This window comes from Lepeophtheirus salmonis, chromosome 13, assembly GCF_016086655.4.
Source record: "Lepeophtheirus salmonis chromosome 13, UVic_Lsal_1.4, whole genome shotgun sequence".
Taxonomy (NCBI): domain Eukaryota; kingdom Metazoa; phylum Arthropoda; class Copepoda; order Siphonostomatoida; family Caligidae; genus Lepeophtheirus; species Lepeophtheirus salmonis.
Window position 1 is genome coordinate 47424327 of NC_052143.2, and position 24473 is coordinate 47448799.

The 24473-nt window shown below is 30.9% G+C and overlaps 1 protein-coding gene across 1 annotated transcript; it reads right to left on the bottom strand.

The window, feature by feature from the left end:
- Positions 1-5210: 5210 nt before the first annotated feature.
- On the bottom strand, positions 5211-24038 carry LOC121127485 (unextended protein). The gene is made up of 2 exons (XM_040722868.2): positions 23764-24038; positions 5211-8431 (listed from the first exon to the last, which is right to left on the bottom strand). The coding sequence occupies exons 1-2, from the start codon at positions 23993-23995 to the stop codon at positions 5853-5855; spliced, it is 2811 nt and encodes a 936-aa protein (XP_040578802.1). The 5' UTR covers positions 23996-24038; the 3' UTR covers positions 5211-5852.
- Between the last annotated feature and the right edge of the window lie 435 nt (positions 24039-24473).

The following is a 24473-nucleotide window of genomic DNA, read 5'->3' on the forward strand; positions in this document are numbered from 1 at the left end:
AACACTTTTCCTTCCAGGACCTGAGATGACAAAATATGTTAAGAAAATTTTATTTGAGAGTAATTTCTGCTTCTTCCGACGCTTATCAGGTGATTCTTAACCTCCTAAAAATCACTATATCTATATAGCCTCTAACATTTTGCTAAGACTACGTTCGTGAAAAGTTAGCTCTAAATATGGCCCGTACTTTGCTACACTATAAAGTCAAATGGATAAATATCGAGCTAAAAAGCACTATCAAAAAGAGCTAAAAGAAACTAAAAATTATAAAGCATTCGTAACTGTTGTCACATATTAACATCATGTCATAGAAATTTCCAATAAATATCCTTTTAAGTAATACTTTATATCATCATTGTGATTGTTCATGTAATTAGTTATACACACTGGGCGCACGAGGGAGCCACTATCAAAAAGTCACAATATCGTCTCACTAGACCTCTATATGTATGTGCTCTGTGATATATATATATATATATTCTTTGGAATTAAATTCTTCAGAATTTTTTTTTCCAAAATCCATAGCTATTCACAAAAAATTAATATATATATTTTTTTAAATTACAAATATTAATTTTTTTGGAAAAAAATTTCAAAAAGAATAATTCAAATATTACATTTTTTTTTTTCTGTGAATTTTTTCAAAAATTCACAGAAAAAAAAAATTCAAAAATCTTCAGCTGGTCATCAAAAATTATTTTTTTTGGAAAAAAATTTCAAAAATTCACAGCTTTTTACCAAAAGTAAATTTTTTTGGAAAAAAATTCAAAAATTCACAGTTATTCACAAAAAAATTAATTTCAAATATTAATTTTCTTGCTCTGCTGCATAATTTGCATGAAAAACCTTCCTTTTTTTTAAAAAGAAAATAAATCTTTCAAGAAAAAATTATTACCCCCATTTTGACGTAAAATTTTTTCATACTAACCAAAAAAATATTGTAGGAAAAAGCAATAATTCTTTAATTTGGGGGTGGTCTATAGTCTCTTCAGCACGGCCTTGCATAAACCACTGATATTTCAAAAATGAAGTAAGTTATTCTTTTGTTTTTGTTTTTTGCTAAATGAAAATGATTATTTTTATTCAATTTCTTCAAGGAAGGGATTGTCTAAGTCAAGTATATTGAACGACTATTCTTTTAACATAATAATACAATAGACAAATTGCAATAAGCCAAAAAAAAAAAAAAACCCAATGGAATTCAAGAATTATTCTTATCTTCCCATCTGTGAATTTTTAAGAATTTTCCACATCAAAATTATGTCTAATAGTTCTACTTATTCAGAACTTTTTGGTATCATTTTGCTTTTAAGCGAAATAATTTATGGAGTAAAAAAGTTTTATCGCGTAAAAAGTTGCTTTTAAATGAATTGTTTTCTTGTCCAGATTTGGTTGTGTATATGTATATAAAAAATATCTTGCTATGGCAAAAAAATTTAGAAATTGAATTAAAACTGAGGTGTTTATCAAAAATTTGAGAAACTGCAGCCCGTACAAAGTAAACATTTGGGAAAATAGTATCCTTTCTTGAACAAAAGTAAATGGCTCAATTCTTGATAAATGCAAAGCTGTTAAAGTTTTCAAGTCTTTGCAAAGACTGTGAACGAATTTTCAATAATCGTATCCACGCTTTTGTTGACAGTTCCGTTCTTTCAATAATTATGCAGTTTATCTTGCTTGATCAAATATTTATCGAGAACTATAAAGAAGAGGCAATTAAAGTATATATTATGTTTTGCGTTTCCTCTCGAAGAACTGAAATTTCTCAAAAACAAAAGGCAATGAACGCTTCTCTTAGTAATTATAAGTCATTTATAGTACAGAACATTATTGTATACAGGGTTGTTAATCTTAATGATATAAGATCTATACTTATAGCCGCTGCTGCAAGCTACGCTCCATTTTCCTTGAAAATACCTACTCTTCAGTTAATTATTCGTCAATATAAAAAGCACATTAGTGGATGATGTTATCCTTCAGAGGATATTCACTACTATTCTGTATTATTTTATGTCATTCATGTTGTAATATTGAAGTTTCGATTGCTTTTTTTTAAAAAAAAGTTCAATGAGCAGTTTCCTTAATTTTTGTTATGAAACATTGTTAAATTATGTTTCGTTTATATGAATGCAAATATTCTTGAAATAAAAACCTTGATGGCGAGGGAAAAAAAAGTGAATGGCGGTATAAGTAATGTTTTCATGTGACTTCAGCATTGTTGATGTAGGTCATTTTGGAGGCATCGGCAACCAATTTTTATTCAAATAAAAACCATATATTCATAGATATTAAGGAAAATAGTGAACTTTTGTATGTATAATAGAAGTAAAAAATAAAAGTACTTAAACCTTACTGTCTATCACAAGTATATCCACCTAATGCAAAATATATTTTTTTATTTCAATATTTTGTTTTTTGGAATTTTTGAAAAAAAATCCAAAAATTAATTTTTTTGAACATCAAAAAAATCCAAAATTAATCCTTTTTTTTTTGAAAAAAATAGTATTAAAATAATACTATGTGTGTGTGTGTGACGTACGACCCGCTAAGCAGAACAATGATTAAAACGCATTTATCTCAAAAACGGAGACAAATACAAACTTTAGACAAAACAGTAGTTCAGAATTTTGAGCTACGTACGTAAAACCATTTTTAATTATGATCAGACCAGATTTCTGAGCTTTGGAGAGCAAGGTTAATTTTTTGATAATAAATTGATTTTTTTCAAAAGGCAAGATCGATTTCCGTGTATTTTTTAAGGTATGGGTTGTCGATTTGAAAATGCATCAAAAAAAGACGAATCATTCTACTAACAGACAGAACGTATATATATATATATTAATGTTCCTTTAATTGTTTAGATGGAGTTGCACTGATTAAGTATACATATTATGATTACTCCATCTAACCGAGGAATCTTTTGGTGAAATCCATTTACTTAAAGTATATGGATTTCTCTGGGAATTACCGGGGTGCGAACGTACACATATCAAGTTCACGAGAATAACTTCCCATCATGCTCTCCATGAGCTATGACGATTCCATTAGAACGTATATTAAATACGAATTAAAAAAGGTAATTCGGATGAGGATGGACGAGTTAATCTTAGTATGTATCTTCAATCTTCATTTTGGTTTAATTCGAAACATGGCAAGTTAGCAATGGCAATGCGGCATTAAATATATCACAGGGTATAATATTTGAAAAAATTGCTTGATATTTACCAAAATCAGTATTTTCATATAGTCAATTATATGTTGGATTTTAAAGAGTGTCAAAAGGGGGGTGCAGGCTTGATTTACATCAAATCGACAAAAAACAGCCAAAAATGTTGTATGCGATATAGTAAATCCTTTTAAATTAGAATTTTAAAATAAATAAAATCTTTTTAATTTTCATTGGCTATCTTTAAGGTAGCGTGTTTTTGCTAGTACTTTATAATAATATGTTTACAAACTTTCTGAGGATGGTTTTTATGGATAATTTTTCGTCGACAAATAATAATTATAAAGGATCAATTCCAATAAATTAGATGCGAGATATTATAATTGTAATATCAGTTACATACAAACTCATTAATTAAATTAGTATAAATATGATTATTACTTAATTATATTAATTTAACTACCCAGAGTTACACATCATAAATCTATTTGTATAGTAGCATGTGTAAGTTATTTTCTTCAACGACTTAAATCTTAATCTAGAACATGTGTACATTGTTTTATTTTTGGAGTTGAAGTATCCGTTATTATAAATAAAGCCTTCACCTATTTTGTGATGATTTTTTTTTTTGTCATACTGTCATTTACATTATTTATTGCCTTTTAAAAAAATCTTTATGAATTTGCACAAACAGTGAATCCAGAGCTTCCGTTTATTGACATAAACGACACTGTAAAAGATGTCAAGATGTTAAAGACTTGTATTTTACATATCAGGATGTATAGCAAGGTCCAATATAAAAGTTATTAAATGCCAAAAATGTTATAAAATTCTACCATTTTTTTATTTATCCGATGATGTGCGCAAGTTGATAATTGAGCTCAACCATATAAAAGAAAATTGAATAAATCCGAATAATAGAAGTTGAATAGTTTTACCTTCTAATATAATTTATTTATATTGTGTCTCTATTGAAAAACTTTGTATGGAAATTATGAATGTTGATGAAACAAGGGCATTATTAATTGAGTTGCTTTCTCTTCTATGAATTGAATGTAACTGAAGAAAACAGCACACACTTTCAAGAAAGGGCCCATATTTTCTCTTCTTCAGAAAATCAAAATATAATTCAAATTATGTAAGGAAAGAGCTCCGTACACGTATTGTTCCGACAAGAATCGAGGATAGGCTAAGTTATTATTAGTGATGTAAATCGTGTGTATTTTTTATCTTTCTCTTTTTTGGGAATTGTTTACCTGAATAATCTATTTTCTTTTCCTTAATCATTGCCATTATTGTTTAAATCTATATGATTTTAATTGTTTAATTTTGTATATTTAACTAAATGTTTAATGGTTTATTTTTTTAAAAATATTTAATTGGCCAACGGGGTAACAAAGGTTGGACCAACATATAATCAGGCTTGCTATAATTTTCAATTTGATGTTCCTTCCAACTGCTGGGCGTGATAGGCAGATTTTGACAAAACACGTGCCCACTCATAGTCTATGACATCACTATTACTAGAACTTTCAATTTATTGTATCGTACCGCCTGCTGGGCAAGAAAAACAGATTTTGAGAAAACACGCAACCACTCATCTACTATGACGTGAATATTAAAAGCGTGTTGGAAGTCAAACTTATGTAGTACATGCATTATGGTATAACCTTGTATTTCTATTAACCTTGACTCTAGTGAGCTTCCTTTCCTGTTACATTCAAAATCTGATTAAGCATTCGTGTATGCAAGTACGCTCGGAGTAGAAATGAGGATCGACATCAGAGTAATTCTTGCCTATGTCCTTGTTTATTTCCTTCTCCCCTTGTCACGGCTGATTGGAGCTAGGCTGCTCTCTTCCAAAACATTTGTAAAATTGTCAGGGTTACCATGTTGATTTACGGTTTCTTTTTTTACATGCCAAAATGCACACGATTTCTATCACTTGTTACTATCCTTATCCACACCAAGATTGGGATTTGGGCCTCACAATGGTTAAGAACGGCTCTGTCACTTAACAAAATAAATTTTGAAATACACACTATTCCAATGCATGAGCACTTATATAAGATAGTTTTAATTTATTCATTACATAAATAAGACAAGAAAAAAAATCAATTCATCTAATGCAAGATTAATCAACTCATTACTCATGTTTATCCGACAATACTGAAAATATGTATAATAATAATATAATATGACGTAATATAGATAATTAAATGATTAGGTAACAAACATGTCAAGGAGTACAAGTTTTAAAATAGTTGCTGTTGTTCCGTTAAAACAATTTGAATAAAATTGAATAATTAATGGAAGGAAGAAACAAAAAATCTTAATGAAAAAAAATATATATAATTCGTCCTCTTCCCCTAAGTATTTTACTATATAATTGATGAATATGATACTCATCTTCTAAATAATGACTAAAGAAACTTGAAGCATGGCGACACTTACAAGGATTTCCAGATAATTTTGGGAAACACCCTTGCTATATATTTAAAAAGTGATTATATTTTTCTAAATTCCACAGATTTCTTTTGAAAATACATTGTTTGGGGGAAAAATATAATATGTACATAATATAAATGTTGCTATAATGACAATTATTATATTATAGAGCATGATTATTTCATTGTGTAGGCTATGTAATTAACTTAATTATATATATATATATAATTAATTATTATTATTGCAAGGATGTATTTTCTTGTGAAAGTAGAGTGGTTGTGACATCAGTCTTAGTTGGAGAACCTGTGTTTTGCTCCCTCGAAGAAGAATCGTCTTTTGCTTCACCAACATAGGCACTATTGGATTTAGGTTCTCCTCCGGGAGGAGAATTCGAAGTATCTGGAAGGGAAGGAGCAGAGGAGTTATTCATGACAGGAGGAGGTGTTGGGTTTGCCGACTCGGCCAACTTTTGATTTCCAATGCTGAATGTCTTTTTTAGTGCAGTATTTAAGCTATTTCGTATAGAATCTCTTCTAAATGAGGATGAAAAGGATTTGTCGGGTGAATACACCTCAGGAGTCCTTGCCAAATCTGAAATTTCATCCTCAGACACTTTTTCTAAAAGTCTATCCAATTCTTTTTCTGCAAATTCTCCAGATGTAGTTTGATGATGCGACATCAAGTTGGAGGCTTTAACAGCACCAGCATACACGGTTCTTTTAATTTTGAGGAAAAGGATGTCAGTGACAGGCTTGACGGAATAATCAGGTATAAAATGAGTTCTATGATTGTGAGTATCGGTCGCTGAATTACGCTTAGAATCAATACTACTATTGTGTGTGCTATTTGCTTTTCGGAGGCTAGACCTCATGGTGGGAGTTGCCGCGAGTTCACTCTGAGAATTTGATCCAGGTGTACCCTTGATTAAATTAGGGGAGGAGGGCATCGTACTCGCATCGTCTGTTTGACTTACAAGGGTTTGTACGCCAAAGTAGGTAAATGGGCCTCCTTCAAAAATAAGACCCTCTTTTCCAATGTTCACTTCAACTCTGCCCTCAATGATGAGGATAAAGAAATCAATAGGCTTTCCACGAGAAATAATTTCTGTATCACTCTTTTGATCAGATTGCTTTACCTTAATTTCCTTAAATATATCCAAAACAAGGAGTTTTTTAAGTACAGGCTCACAGATCAGTACTGGCTTAAAGGGCTCAACACAAGTGGACAAATACTGGAATACAGCCATAGTTAATTGGGGTGAAATTTGAATCTGTTGAGCATCTTTCAGCTGGCCAATGGCCATGGATATATTTTCCTCTTTTGCTTTCCATACACTACCACGTGTTAGTCTTTTTTTGGTTTTATTATCTGTGACAATGTCCGTTTCATCAACAATTTCTTGTTGAATGATTTCTTCAATAATATCTTCCAGAGTGACAAGGCCGCAAGTCTCATAGAATGGATCTCCTTCTCCCTCAGTATTAATATCCTGCACAAAAGCCATGTGTCCTTTATCTCCAGATTTGAACTCATTGAACATAACGTTGAGGGGAGTGTCATGGAACACAAAATTAACATCGTAATTGTAGTAGGAACAAATAGCACTCAGAGGCATATTATCATCTGGATCAACAAACATGAGATCCTTGGCGAAAAGAATATTAACAATGTTAGTCCTATCTCCGTCATACACTGGAATACGAGAGTAGCCCTGTTGTCTAATCTCAGAAAGTGTCTCAAAGTTGACGACTGTGTTTAGGGGAAGAAAGTAGCAATCTTCAAGCTTTGTCATGACATCACGTACAGTCTTACGTTTATAGACAAGAGCTCCAGTCACAATGTTGACCTCGTCGTTTTCCAAGTCGTTGTATTCATTTGTGACTCGAAGGAGTTCCATAAGTCTTTCTTTGTTGTAAACAGTTCCAATTTCCGTGCCTAAGATCTTATCAAGAATTTTGGAAATGGGATAGGAGAGAGGGAAGGTGAGGACCATGAAAAACTTAGTGAGCCATATAGTGTGAGCTCCAACTGCTAGACCATGTCGTGAACAAAGAGCTTGAGGTATAATTTCTCCAAATATTACGATTCCCATGGTAGCCCCAAGTACTGCCACAATACCAGAGGTTAGTGTATCCAGTAAAATAGTAAGAGAATTATTCACGAGGACGTTACCCAGAAGAAGTGAGCAAAGAAGAAAATTTCCATGAGCTCGAACGGGAGCAATCTTGTTGGCATAGTCTTTTTCTTCATCGGATCCCGTGTTTTGAACAATCTTCAATTCTGTTTGATCCAATGCCATGAGACCAAGATTCAATCCAGAAAATAAACCAGAGAGACTTAAAAGACAAATCAAAATTAGAACCATAATCCAAATGGGTAATAGTAGAGAATACACTCCAATATGAAGTAAACTATCGGATCCAGAACCCTGATGAACAAAAACATCGTCTTCTGAGGCTTTTAAGCAAACATAAAATTTCTTGGAGTCAGGAGGATTATCGAGGCCTTCAGGGAGTTCTATAGAGGCTGAGCTCTCATCAATTAGCAGTAGAGGAAAGGAACGTGTTTGAAATGTTTTATCATGAGAAATGCAAGAGTCTCCGTAGGACCCTTCAAAGGTCGTTAATTTAACTTCCGAATTATTGCTGATCCCATACCCGTAGAATATGATAGTGAAAGGTGTTCCCTCTAAAACAATAACCCCTCCATTATCATCATAGCTAGCATCCTTGTTGACATTTTTGAGTTTAAGCGCAATGAGTTTGGGCTCTGATGAGTCTATTCCAGACTCACGACGAAATAATTGTCTAGTGCCATCTGTAAAATAGAAAAAAGTTGATTAGTTATTAAAGAGATAATTTAGAAAAACATCAACATATTTAAAAATAAGTACCTACATACATTCAAGGATCTGTTTATAAAAAGGATAAAAGGACGTGCACACCGAAATTAGAACACCCATAACATTGAATGATACAATATGCTTGTTGTTTTTTTTGAAAAACAACATTAATGTTGAAATTAATAGCAATATCCAGGTATAAACACTCTATAATATTTATATCTATGTATAGTTATTAGTTACATTTACTAAAAAAACAACAACCTTGACTTCAATTTTTGACTGTCTATGTAGTATGTAAGTACATTGAGATTTTATCAAGGCCAAACGTACTTTTTTCATTCTATTAAAACATGCTTTCTTATCATAATAATAATTAATAGTCAATGTGTGCTCCAAAGGCAATAGAACCTAATACATGCATGCATACATCGTTAAAACATAGGTCACCACAAAAAATGATGTCCGAACAAACTCATTAATCGCCCCCTTCCCTCATATAAAATGAAATATTATATCTTTATCAACCCACTTCCAGTTTTCTTTTATACTAATTAATGACTATCAAATATGTAACAAATAATATGGAATGCAATAATTTAACCAACATATATATAGTTAGATAACTAATTATTAATATGTATCACGTCTTTATCTTTATTGTAACACGTAACCTTTAATCTAAAAATAAAAGCCCCAAATCATCTGGTAGTTAGCCAAATAAGTCAATCATACCAACTGCCATATTTTTTAAGTACTCCCAGGCCATATAATACTTGAAAACTGTAAGTGAAGGCTCAAGTGCGCCTTCTACAAATGGGGTAGAGGAAACGATAAATTACTACTTTGAGTTACATAAAATAAGTTCAAAGGGCCATTTGTCGTATATATATATATACCTATAAACAAAAATCAGGCCTGTTAAATTCATAAGTCACAGTTTTTATGAAATTCTTTCATTCCAATGTCAAGTCTATCAGGACTTTTTTTAAGGTATAGGTATTTTTCAAATATTTAAATATATTTCTATAAAGATATGACGTATGGACTTTTGAACTTATTAAATGTCGTTGTAGTAATTTTTCAGTTCCTCTACCCCACTTATAGTGGGCGCACTTGAGCCTTCGCTTACAGGCGTCTAGCATTAGATCCCCAGACGATCTATATAATACTAGAAACCTTGTATGGACTACCATTGTAATATAATTTATCCACAATTTTTAATATGAATTAAATTTATATATTTCATAATATTACAATCCTACACAGTATTTTATTCGACGTTGAACTATTGCTTAGTAATATTTTATCAAAAGCGTAGCCATACATTTGTATTTCTATAAAATAGCCCAAAATTTCTTCATATAAATTTTAAATGGCCAATACGATGAGGGATCAACAAGGAATAGTAATCTTGTCCTCTCGGAAACGGAGCATAAGTATAGTAAATAACTTATTAGTTAATTTATTTTTCAAAAAGAATTAATTATGAAATAGCCATTACGTATCAAGTCACACGGGGGAATCAGCAGCTGACAACCGATTTTTGATTTTTTTTTTTTTATTTTACCGAGTTTATTCCGTAATGTATGTATACACTAAAGCTGAGATTTGGTCCGAGACCAATCTCTCCAGTTCGATTTTAAATATTTATTTATACACCAATTGGACCTAAATATCGGTCCAGACCGTAGACTGAAATTCAAATCGTCGACCGAAATGCCATATTCTAAAATATATAAAAATCTTGGCACCGGAGCAAGACTGGATTTTACTACGAAACCAGTCCAGAACGAATTATTAAAAATCAGTTGCATCGCTAGTTCCTTTACCCCAAAACGTTTATCCTATATACATATATGTTCAGTACAAGTTGTAACTTGTATAATCAGATAGAACAAATTACAATTTCTTTGTCTTAAAATCCACTATTTAATAACAAAATTGATCATTCCAATTACCAAACATACATTATACTATCATATGATTTTGATCAATTAAAGTTACATGGTTATTATGTATTAATGAGTAATATAACTGATGGTATTTGAGCTTTGTAATGTGCTACAGAATACTTACATTTTAGTAATTTATATTAAAAAAGTTATTATTGCAGTATCCTCATCTAACATACTGTAAATCATCCGTGTTACACTTATTTTATTTTTTACTCTGCATTGTCACGTTTTTTTATGTTTTTGCCTTTTATATTTTAATATTTGCATTACAAATGCATCACTATTATTAAGAACAATAATTTTTATATTTGATAAAAATAAGTTTTGTTTATCGCCGCTAGTCGAAATAAATAAATGTATAAATATAAAATAAACCTATTTATATCAGTTACTAGCAAAGGATTACCCGGCGTTGTTCAAGCCAAGGAGGGAGCGTTAAATCACGTTGACAATGATAAACATTCAATTAATATGGCAAAACATATTTATCTTTTATTTTTGTCAAATAATTGTCTAAACGAAGTCCACAAAAAAAAAATTGTAAACAATTTTTTTACTCTAACCTTGCGAGGAAAGTATAAAATAGCATTTATTGTACTTGTAAAGAAAAATAATAACGAATCAATATTTTTTTTGTACTTGAAAAACAAAAAAAGTTATGGAGAATAATGCTGTTGCAAATTATATAATAAAATTAAAAATACTCTATTGTACAGTTAGAGTATAAAATTTTATGTCCAAATGCATCGTTTTGTGGCATTTCTTCTTAAAAATTGATGTTTGATGAAAAAATGAGGAAAAAAAGAAGAAAAATTAATTTAGATAGTGACAGATATTTCCGTTAAAACTTTTTTTTATATTTAATATTTATATTCAAACGAATTCCTAGACAAATTTCTTTAAACTTTAGTTTGTCTACAAATCCAATATTCCATTAGAAATCCATTTTTTAGCACCTAAAGAAGAAAAAAAAACGAAACGCCAATTTTCACCGATTTCTTATTTTACCCATAACTCTTTTGATTTTAAATAAATGAAAAAAAAACACGTTTTTCTACAGATTAAATAGCGGTGTGTATAATTATTGGGACTAAGGCTTCCCAAATGATGAAAGTTAGCAACACCCCTGGTTAAAATGATACCAGTCTTAGACCGAAATCCAACACTAGTATTGGCATGAAATAGTCTTGTTTTCCGCCCTAAAAACAACACATAAAGTTAATGCATCAACCATTTGTGTCAGAGTTGAGAATAACTTTTATCAATTTTCCCCCCTATTAAAAAGAAATTTCGTTAATTTGTCATTCAAATAAACAATAAAAAAGTTTTTTTTTTTTTTCGAAGAGATAATCTATTCAAATTCATTCTTTAAAGAGTGTAAAGAGGTCGTGCACATGCCTAGTACATATTGAATAGGTATAACATTGCGTCAAATATGGTCACAAAATATCTGTGATATAAATCATTGCTCTATCCTTTCGAATTGAGATAATTAGTTCTATCTAAAAAATGTGAATCACTGTTATTTGAACTACCTTTACAAATAGAATGTTAATGAATTGCAATAGACTCATTAACTAACAAAAATACTCAAATATCATAAATTTTGATCTATTCTTTTAATAAACAACATTAGAGTCATTCGAAATAATAGCGTGCATACTCTTTTTAATGAAGAATTACATTATACAAGTTACAACTTTTACGTCTCAGTACTCTTTATTTAGTTAGAACATCAGAGGTTTTAATTACAAACTATTTAGTTAGACTATCATTTCCTTTTGATCTATTAATTCTACTTTAATAAAATTATAAAAAAATTAATAGATTACAAATTGGGTCCCATTTTGGTTTGGACTGGTCTAAAATTCGATCTAAACATAAAAAATACCGATTTTACGATCTCATAAAAAAGCTTTTCATAAACTGACTAAGGACAAAGTGTGTTATGTATGAACTCTTTTCCAAAATATAATTTCAGTTCACGCTTCATGCCATGGCCTGGATTGGAATTTCGGTACAATAAAGATCACTGAAGACCAAACGGAGAAAAATTTTTATATATTCAACACTAGTATCGACAATCCATGAAGTATTCAACAATTGTATTATCGTTATATTACATCGTTCATAAAGTTCCGAGACTTTCTGACAGATGGCGCCACTATTGCAAAGTATATATTTTTTTACATAGAACCAGTCTTCAAACGAAACATATACAATTTTTATGTGAACAGTGTACAATTTTGTTATAAGTTACAGTGATTGAAGTGACGCTACTTCTGGTGTTTGTAAAGAAAATGGATTCAAACCAATTTCGTGTGCTGGTATATCAATGTGTTTTTTTTTTTTGTACCTTGGTGCAACTATATTTTAACTTATTATGTTATAAAACCATTAGTTTTAATTTTTTTTAAATATTAAATACAATATACTTCAATATTAGAGTCAAACCCTTAGGCAATGATATTCTTGTGCAACCACTGCTTCTTGATGGTAAAAAATACCGTAAAGGCAAAAGTTTGGCTAGATAAGTGCTATCCGAACTCTGCTCCATCAAAAGGGAATATGGAAAGTGGGTAGTTGGCCAATTCTTCCCAACTATGTAACTATTGTTCAATAATTATTGGGAATTGTTCACAGTTTAAAAGGAGCTAATAATCACTGGTTGACAAAATTTAATTTTTTTTCCTTCTTGTATGAACTTTGACAACGGATTCTTATAGAATTTTAACTGTTGATTCCGAATATATGCTTAGATTTCCCCCATCACATCAAGCTTTTGTGCTATATGATACTTAATATTCGTGGATGTTTACATTAAAAGGGTATAATGATACCACGTGTTCCTGTTCTGTATATATGTCTTTCTCCCTCTTAGACTCAAGCACCTCGAGTGCTTTAATATATAACTCGGTTCGTACCAGCTTTTCCTTTAGCAATCAATACATCCTTTATCTAATCCAATCGATACTAGTGTAGCTCTCATTTGATGGGCTTTCTTGCATTACTCTCATTTGGATTTAGTAAACGTTGAGGATTAATAATCATTTTTTATATGACCATCATAGCTGTTTACGAAATTCGAACACATCTGTGTAAGTGTATAAGCTAGCCTTGTCACATCCTCACGGATAAGAAAGTGCTGTAGCGAGCCAGATATATTCTGTTATATCAGTGGATGCTTCACTTTTATTGCCTCAAAGACGGAATATGACTTCCTTCATTAAAATACCTCTTGGAGACCAAGACAAAAAATGGGCACCTCACATAGTATGCACGACTTGTCTCGAAACTCTGAGAGCATGGTCTCAAAGAGAAAATGCGAAGGTCAAATTTGGTGTGCGGATGATTTGAAAAGAACCAACACCCCCCACCTAGATGTTTTCTACTTCTGCCTTGTAAATGTTAAATGATTTAATAAAAAGAACCAGCGATACATGACATACCCTAGAATCACCTCTGCAAAGCGCCCAGTTTCTCATTCAGACGAAATACCTGGACCTACTTTACACAAGTTAGCAGATGTTGATAAGGAAACACATATTTCAGTCGATGATGATTTGAAGAATATGCAGATGCAAAATACACAGCATTGGGTACATTGTTTGGTCAACCTGAATTGAATGACTTGATTCGAGTTTTTAATTTACATAAGCAATTTTTTGGTATGTGATGTAGTATTTTCTGTTGTTAAAAAACTTGATGTGACAGGCAAAAACTAAATACAGATTTGAAATCAGCAGCCAAAATAATGCAGTTAGATTCACATTAAAAAATCCATGCAAGAAAAATTGTGTTGGCCAGTGTTATAATTCGACTAATCAACGTTCAGAACACTGCGTTAGGATTTCTCCCTCTTCCCCGTCATAGCTACTTGTAGCTGATGTAATGAAGCGTCTAGATAGCTAAGCTCCTCTCCCACCAAATTTTTTCTTCAAATTATCAGGAGAACCAGAAAATGTTCATTTCCGGTTTCTCTTTGTTTTACATACCGAAAATTCTTAAGACTTTCAACTCTATCTTCATCACAACTACAAATTAAAATTATTCATCTCATTTTGAAGTTGTAACTTGTACAATGTACTAAAGTTGGGATATATCTTTCTTCTTTTTTGTTCATAATTTAATAAGTCCTGTGTGAGATAACATCTCCATCTAAAAGAGAAAAAACATTTATCCCCTATCTTTGGTGTAATTTTTTTTCAAATGAATAATAAAATAAATAATAATAGGATGGGGAAAAAGTAATTTCGTATTTTTCACTTTATTAGAGTGCTTTATAAGAAGTGTTATCATCATCCAATTTAAGACAAGTATGTCCCGTTCTGTTTGATAAGTTATGGCCAACGAGAATCTAACTATATAATGCCCATTGAGACCAAATTTTTTCGATTGCCAACTTCAAACGCTCAAGTTGTCCACAGTAGAGGGGAGAACTGTTATGAAGATTCATTAAAAAATATTTAAAAATTCACAACAACTGTGGTGCAACAGGAACTGAAAGAGTCTCGACCCCATATACATCTCAAATTTTCTCGGTCGTTTTCGACGGATTTTTCCCTTTGAGTGAGTAAAAATGTGACATATGTATAGCGAGTGTATTCCTTTGTTATCACCGTACCAGACGCACGAAAATTGACGACTGAACCGACAAAGTGAAATACTCTCCCAAAGTGCTTGTAGTATATGTAAACTCACATCTACACAACAACATATCGTATGATCCGATGTGACCAATAATAAGCAAGATATACTTAGTAAAGGAGGGCGGGAAGTACGAAATTACTTTTTCCCCTAACCTTATTTTATATTTTTAAATATCTGAACTGATGCCATTGTAAATGAACTCTAAATAAGACATAATATCAATACAACATACCCCCCTCCAACACACACAAAGACTGAAGAACAAATCAGAAGTAAGTATGAGGAATTGTTTAGCAAAGTAGAGTGTCCTAAAATTGATCATGATTTCAATTAAGCATGATCATTCATCATAGAAGAAATTTTGAATCTGTTGTATTTTGGAATAAAAATCTGTTTTTAGTCTTAGCTCTCATGAAATTCGATAAGCGCATCTTCCATATCAGACGACAGCTGTGGCTGTAAAATGGGCGTATGTTATAGAGGAGCAATATCTTCTAGGAAATAAATTTTGAAATGGCCCAGAGGAGATCTAAGTTTTGATAACATTCAAAGTAATGACGATATAAATTATATTCTTCTTTCTTGGAAATCATACCGCGACCCCTTTGTTGTGCCCCACTACACCCACTTTGGGAACCACCTGCACTAGTATATAATATATGTTAAAAGTTGTATAAAATATGAAAAGCTGTTATTTAAAAACGAATGAAATCTTACAGGCGTTATGGTCAACTCATGCGTTATACCACATACACCTAACGAGTTCAGTTCAGTATAGGAAATAGTAGTTTAGAAATTAGAGTAAGAAAAATTGTTTTTGCATGTAGACTTTCTTTTATGTTAGTAGATGTGTTAACTTCTTCCACTAAAGTAAGCATTATCCCCCATCTTTGTTATAAATTTATTTAACAATACATAATATAATTATAATATACTCCCTAAACTAATGTTATTTTAAATGTATAGCAATAACACATTCTGTCACCCAAACGATATTAACAATGGTCTTAATTCAATAATAACACATGTCTCACTCCCGCCTTCTCTTCGCACTCTTACAAAAATCCCATCTCTACATATGACATAATATCAATACGACATCCCCACACTGAAGAATAAATGATAAGTTAGTATGAGGAATGGTTTAGCAAAGAAAAGTTTCTTTAAATTGACCATGGTTTTAACTAAGCATGATCAACTAACTGCCTTGCCATGTCAAAAAAAAAAAAAAAGCATGAATAATTCTACCTGGGTACATAAAGGCATAAATAACAACAAAAGGCTTGTTTCTCACAGTCTGTATTAGAAAGCTCTTTATAGAATATATAGGTAAAAACAAAGGTGTGATTGATCAATAAATACATAAAAATACATTCCTAAAAGGCCTTGAAAAAAGTAAATTGTTACTACTCCTAATAACAGGATTAACTTTTTATGTCCCTATATAACAGAAAAATAAAACACATATTATACATATGTAATCAATGTTGTCAAACAACGTATCTATAGATAATAAATATGAATTATTAAAATGTGTTTTAAGGGCACTTTTTTGCCTTTATAATTAGGCTTAGAGTCGTTATCAATGCACAAATCAATAGTTTTACACATTCCCTTTTTACAAAAATTAAACACACTTCAAGGTTAATAGAAATACAAGGTTAGCCCATCATGCAATAGGGCTAGCTAGAATTTTCAATTTGATGTATCGTAACGACTCTGTGCAAGACAGACATATTTTCAACAAACACGCAACCAACTATATTCAAAGGCGTCACTATTAAAAAGCGTGGTGGAAGTCAAACATCAGTCGTACACGCGTTATGGTTTAACCTTGTATTTCTAATAATCTATAAACACTACAAATATACAGTAAACGTGCGATAATTATGAAATGATTGTTATTACTTATGACTAATTAAATAAGGGTTGACGAGACGTACAAAGTTTTAACTCAACATATTCAAGGTTTGGAATTTTTTTTCGAAAATAATCCAAAAATTATTTTTTTTGGAAAAAAATTTCAAAAATTAATTCTTTTGAAAGAGATTTCAAAATATAAAAATTAAGTTTTTTTTTTTTTTTTAATTCAAAACCACAACTGTACACGAATTAATAATAAAACTTTTGGGAAAAAAATTCAAATACTAAATTTAAAAAAAATCAAACATTAAATTTTGTAGTAAAACAACCAAAAATTATGTAATTGAAGGGTCTGCAGCCCCTCCAGCCCACATCCTGAGTTATTTAACAATACTAAAATATTCTTTCAAAATCTCAAGTACCCCATGCAATAGAAATCTAAAGTTATTACTTATATATGTTGTTAGTTCATTCATAAATTTATAAACATAATTGAAGAACTTGTAACTGAAAAACAATAGCTGAAATACAACCTCTTATTGCAATGTTACACTTGTCACTGATGATTTTGACTATTGACAAGACTAAAACTTAATGAACTAGCATGGTTAGTGACTACGCTCTACGTAAATAACAGTTTATGTAATAAGTTCAAAGCAGGGACACAATTGGTAATAAAATTAGTATAATAAGAAAAAGAAACAAACACGAAACGATTCGAACGGAAGAAGTGCTAATCACTTCTCCGTTATCCATTATTATTAGACATGATGGATTATTCACATTGTAAAATACTCATGGATTGACAAACAAGCACAATATGAGGCAAGACCCCAATAGAAAACCACCATTTAATGTGTTTGATAGTAATAAACATTTCACATTCTATCATTTATTGATATATTATATCAAGACGAAATATCCTTCAGGCAAAATGCATATAAGTCGAAATAGTTTAAACCAATAGTATCGAGCCCGTCAAAAAGATTGTGTAAGTGGCAAACAGCTCTTGTAAATAATCAAGTGGTGTTATTTCTGTGATACAAATATTAGTTCAGTAATTGTTTGAAGGGCTTATAACAATGCTTATTATTCAATAAACAGGGGTTAATAACCCTGCATTTGTCTTCACTTGTTTAAATAGTTGTAATAACAATCATATATATATAGAAAAATTAAAAACTTTGTAGAATAGCAATATTAATGCAGCCTTACTAAATTATGCAAAATAAGTTAGTAGGTCATGAAGTCGTTTTTGTAAACATATATCATAGTCTTTTTAATATTAACTTATGAAATCATAAAAATAAAATAAAACAATGAAAAAGATTTAAAATCAAATTGATATTATTTTTAGACTGAACAATGTAAAAGTCATCATCCATCATCACTAAACGTAACACAATTGAGTGCGACCCTACTCATTGTTCGTTCGTTACCACACAAGAGTTCATTCATCTTTCTCTATAAATAGTAGGTAGTATTTATTTAACTACTTTCTTGGAAGAAGAAGATGCAAAACAAATGAGTTAAAAACATAATCAATTCACAATAACCAAAAGGGAAAAGTCATCTTAAGCCGACAAAGTAAGATTATTCCGTTAATGAGGCATTATGTATCAAAGGTTTGTACAAAACTTCAGCTTATTTATAATACTAAAGCAAAGTTTGTCCACCGAGGTTTTATTATTGAATGTAGACCTAATATTTTAGAACTCCATAAATACTTGAACTAAAAAATAACAATGTAGCTACGAGCGTTAGTAGCTAAAGCTCAACGCATCATATTAAAAAAAGAGTTAGTTATACGTTGAATGCACAACAGTTGATAGCACAAAGGTTTTAGTTATCTTAACGCAAGATGGAAGTACTTAAAATATATTTTCTGAAAAAGTCCTTCAGAAAATTGTCAGCAATTTTGAATAACTTTTTAGAATTATATATTAAATATTTTCAAATTGAATATACGATGAATATGGGTAACAAAGGCGATAAAAAACTTTGGCCAATAGTTTAACAATTAACTGCGAACAATATCATATATATTATAATAATTTTCATCAGCTGTCTGATTAATATTCACATAATATTTTCACTTAGGTATTTACCATTGTTTTATTATCAATGAACGCCAAGTACATTAAAAAGATACATACAGGGGTCACTTCTTATGTTATGTAGATACTAATTACTAAATTAAAGAGTACAGTAGGCGTACGAGAGCAGTATCGTAACTATTAGGGGGGTATATAGGCATAAAATGATCCATGTGCTCTGCCCGAATGATATATAAGTATAATTTAAATTTCATTCTATTAAAACTGTCAAATATTCTAAATTATTGTACTTAACAATCGTTTATTTTCAAATGTGTTGAGAGGTAGGGTTGTGTCAGTCCTTATTTAGGACTGAAGACTGAAGTCCCATCCAGTTCTGTATCGGGCCAGTCCAGTTCAGTCTTACATATCAGTCCTAAAAACTTAGAAATTTCAGTCCTTGATAATGTCACTCAACTTTATTTGTACTTTTCTTAATAAGTTCTGTCACTGACAGTAAGAAGGGCCGACAGTCTTAAGGAACGATCCCGAGGACTAATAGACTGGACTAGACCCAAAAAATAAGGAATGCCACAACACTAACGAGAGGTGTAATCTTAAATTCGTATACATAAAATTCAATGTGTACATGTGTCTTTTAATGGTACCCACACCGTTGGCCCTAGGATGCAGAAAATTTGCATGGTAGCCTATTTCGAACTTGTTAGGCTAAGACGGGGTGCTGATTTTCGGGGGGGACATTATTTTATACCCAAAACACAAAAATTATTTTTGGAGCTCAAGGAGACTAGATAGGGGTTGAGTTATAAATAAAAAAGTGACTGGTGTCTCAAAGTACAAAAAAAACTTTATGAATAAAGATGTTTTCTAAATTTATTCAAAATTAAAAATGTTATGGACAAAATAAGAAATCGGTGAAAATTGAATTTTTTTTTTTTTTTTTCAGGTGCAAAAAAAAAAATGGATTTCTAGAGAAATAGAGTTTGCAGAAATTTGTTTTCATATAAATATGAGTTATAAAAATTTTTTTTAACTGAAATTTCTGTCATTTTCTGAATAATTTTTTCAATTTTTATAAAGAATTGGAACAAAACACTACATTTTAGACATAAAATTTAACACCTTAGCATTAAAATTTTCAGAAAAACTTTATTACATAATATTTGCATAAATGAACCCCTTATCGAGGATTATTTTTTCGACGACTTTATTCTCCGTAATTTTTTTTGTTTTGCAAGAACAAAAAAATCTTAGTAGGTTTTTGTTTCTCTTTATAATGGCAATATGTTCTTCACAAATTTCGATTTGACAATTTTTGACAAAAAAAAAAAAAGAAGGGTTTCTCATCTAGACAAATTTTTTCATGCATATTATTGCATTCTTATTTGAAGTTTAAGTCAATTCTTTTCAATTAATAAAAAAATTAAAAAAGTGTGTCTTTTATATGAATAAATAATATCTTATATCCAATTTTGGTCTTTTATTTAAAAGGTCAATATGAATCAATACAAATATAATCACTAGCTAGATAACCCAGAATAGTCACGGCGCTAGCTTCGTCTTAGATATTGGGCTGGTTACGGAACTAGGGAATGTGAAGCTAACAAAAATAGTTTTCTTGCTTGTATATTATATACGAGGGTGGTCTGAAAAGTTTCTGACTTCAGCGTGAAGATGGCAGCACTTGTAAATAAAAGTTAGTCACATCTATCCAGCATCTGTTAACAGTTACTCACCAAAGTTTCAACCATTATGGAAGCGCAGTTGTAATGTAAAAGTCGTTTGAGTGAGTCGATGAGACTGCTTTTGTGAAAATGGAAAAAAACGAGAATCGAACTGTCATTAAATAAAGGCTTGTTGTGTTCGAATTTGACGCATCTAAGTCAATCCAACTCAGGGTAATTGAGCCAAAAAAAAACCATACTCCCTCCCCCCAAAGTGTCTTGTGAATAATTACAGACAACAGTGAACAGAGATGGATCATCCTTGGGAAAATTGTGTAGAGTTACAATGAGACTATGTTGAAAAAAAAAATTAAAAAAATTATTGTATTGAGTCGGCAACTTTTCAGACCACCCTCGTACAAATTTGATCTATATTGAACTAAATACAAATCAGTAAACCTGTTATCATTTTTCTTTTTGTTCCTCTCTTTTATATTTAAGCCAACTGATGTTCCTATAATATGGGATAAAAGGAAGGCTTGCGTGCCTCTAAATTTGGGGGTTTTAGGTACAACTCAATAGCATTTAGTAAGGTATTTTCCCTCGTTCACTCTCTCTCTCCTTCTACCCATTGAGTCTTCGTTTTATTCACAACGAATGAGTTGTATCTTTAATTATAGTACAGATATTATGTAGATACAAGAAAACTCGTTTATACTTCTATAACATATATGTATGTATTACATTTGCAAAAATCCTTTGGGATTATTTTTCTACATATTAAAAAAGAGACCCATATTTTAAGTATCAGAATAGGTACAGTTAAACAAAAATATATATATTTTTCATACATATCTGATATTGTCATAAAATCAAGGAACCGGCACGCGGAGCGCGAATGATACGACATAAAAACTGTAACAAAAATGACTATTAGAAAATGAATAGTTATAACTAGTATATAAGAATTAACCTAAGACATTAATATCATTATTAAGTAATTAGTTTATATATGTATATATATAAATCACCAAATTCGTACATTGCAATGATGAGTAATATGATACTTTTTCAGCCTTTTTCTACGTCACAGACTACTATTTTTTTTTTACAGCTTTAAGAGATGTGTATCAAAATATATGTATGTTCACCTTTATTATTCCATGTACGTTCTAGTGTACAATGCTCAAATAAATTCATAAGAAAATTAGGCCATAGAATTAATAATATTTAAGCATATGTTAATTGAATGAAAGAACGTCAATTATGCTTATTTTATGCAATAAAATACGAAGGTTATGTTAAATAAAAAGGAATCAATGTTTAAAGGCATTTACAAGTATATACTTACATATACGAGGGTGATCTGAAAAGTTTCCGACCTAACAAAATACAAGACATTTTTTTCTGAAATCTTCCTTGCAACTCACCACACTTCTTTATGCGATACTCTCATCTCTGTAACTTCTTCACAAGATACTTTTTATTTTTCTCTCAATTACTCAGAGTTGAATTGAGTTTGAACACAATCAGCCTTTGTTTTTCTGCTATAAAGGTTAAACTTTCAAGATATAAAAAATGACAGTTTGATACTCATTTCTGTCAATTTTCACAAAGATCCTCAAATCAACTCACTCAAACGACTGTTACAGAACAACTGGACCTCCAAAATGGCTGAAACTTGAGTGAGTGCTAGATAAATATGACTAGCTTTTATTTACGAGTACTCCGTCATCACCTTGAGGTCAGAAACTTTTCAGGCCAACCTCATATACGTACATTCCATGATTCTCAGAAAGCATGAATGACCTTATGTTTCTTTTATATATTTTTTTACCTTTAAAAATATTCCTATTTTCACATTTATAATAGATTTTCAAAATATTTAAACACTTATATTTGAATCTACATAGAGTCTGATTTTACAGAGTGAACATATTTAAAATAGATTTGTGTGACAATTTCTTTTGTTTGTACATATATATAAGTTTTATGGACATAAATTAGTATATAATTCATTATTATATTTTTATTTGAGTATAATAAATGATACTCCATTAAACAGAAGTTAATTATAATGCCTGAATTAGGCAGACAGTTAGAAAAAACACAGTTGAGTGCCTATAGGTATCTATGATATATATGAATAAAGCCCAATTTAGATGAATATCACTCATAACAATTATAATATTATGTCCTTTAATATGTATTTAGATCGGTCAACATATATTTTTTTTAAAGTTTTGTGTTTATTTCTGTGAATTAGAGTTGCAATGGAACAACACTGGCTCAGAGTTGATTGACTTGGAATGGAATTAAAACAGCACATATTAATTATTTTGACCATTTTGGGGGTCTAAACAACAAGTTTTATAAAAGTGAAGACCGTTTTTTCATTGATATAGAGACAAGAAGTGAACTATTGGATGTCAAAATGTCACAAACAAATAGAAGGACTTAAACTTTACTGCCTATTAAAAAATATCTCTCTAATGCCTTGTTTGATTATATATCTGAACCTAGTATGTATTTAAAATATTTCCTCTTATTCCCGTGTTGAAGATACAAATTAACTATTACAATGGAAGGAATAAGATAGATATTCGTGTATAATTATCCTACTTTTCTTGTCCCTCATTGATCCAAAATTTACTATAATTTTATAAGGATTTAGATATTCCATTGGAATTTTAGTACATGTTCCTTAGATTATATTCAAAAATCAGAGTTTTTGATTGGGAACATTTCATTTATTTATTCATATGCCATTTGATGAAGTTTCATCGAGATTTAATAGATATGTGTCAATTTTACGTCAAATATCAAGTTTGAGCCCTCAAAATAGCGTCTCCTTCAATTATGATGCTAGTTATGACGTGAAGGAAAAGGCTATTTAGTAGCACAACATTGCATAACCCGCTACTCCCTAAACCTAAGGCGGGATAAGGATGAAAAGGGAAGGACACTATGTAGTACACAATACGCAATCGAAGGAGAAAGGGGATATCTTGCTTTTTGCGTATGAATTTGCGTATTCACAGACACACACACACACACGCCTTGCAGCTGTATCTATCTACTATCAGTACATCATTTATCTGACTCCTTAGCTTACCTTCCCACCCAGGAAGCTCTTCCGAAGAAGAAGATAAATAAAAAGACGAGGAGGAAGAAAAGTCTTTTGAGGCCACCACCGCCGCAGAACATGATGATCCATGAAAACTACACAATATAACTAAAAGGCTAAATGCACGGAAAGTTTGTAAAGATGAGAATAATGAGTGTTTACTACTCCTAACAATACTACTAACACACGACTGAAATGATACGTCCGGCTCGTCTGCCATTTTGGGACTAACTAATCAAACTACATACATTTTTTTTTTAAGAATCACAAAAAAGGAAGAAAAAAAAAACTCGTCTTTCCTTTTTTTTTTCTCTCTCTCTCTCTTCTTTTTTCCTTCTTCTTCTTCTCTTACTCTTTTTTTTCTCTCTCTTTTTTGTTCCGCATAACGTTTCAATAAAAGCGGCAGTGGCCTAAAGACAAGTTGCCAACTAATACTTTCCAGAAATTAGCCTAGCCAATTACTCTATAATAATATTTGCTCCTGCTATCATGATCATCATGCGCCAGCTCACCTTCATACTACATGGAAGAGAAATACATACATAATTTTTTTAAAAGAGTGATACAAAAAATCATGCATCGCATTCTTAAAGCACATTTCTTGAGGGAATACAAGCCAATTGTTTAATCAATATGAACAGAAAAGTCGTAGTATTAGTAGTAAATAGTAGTAAAAACCAAAAAAATAGTGAATTTAG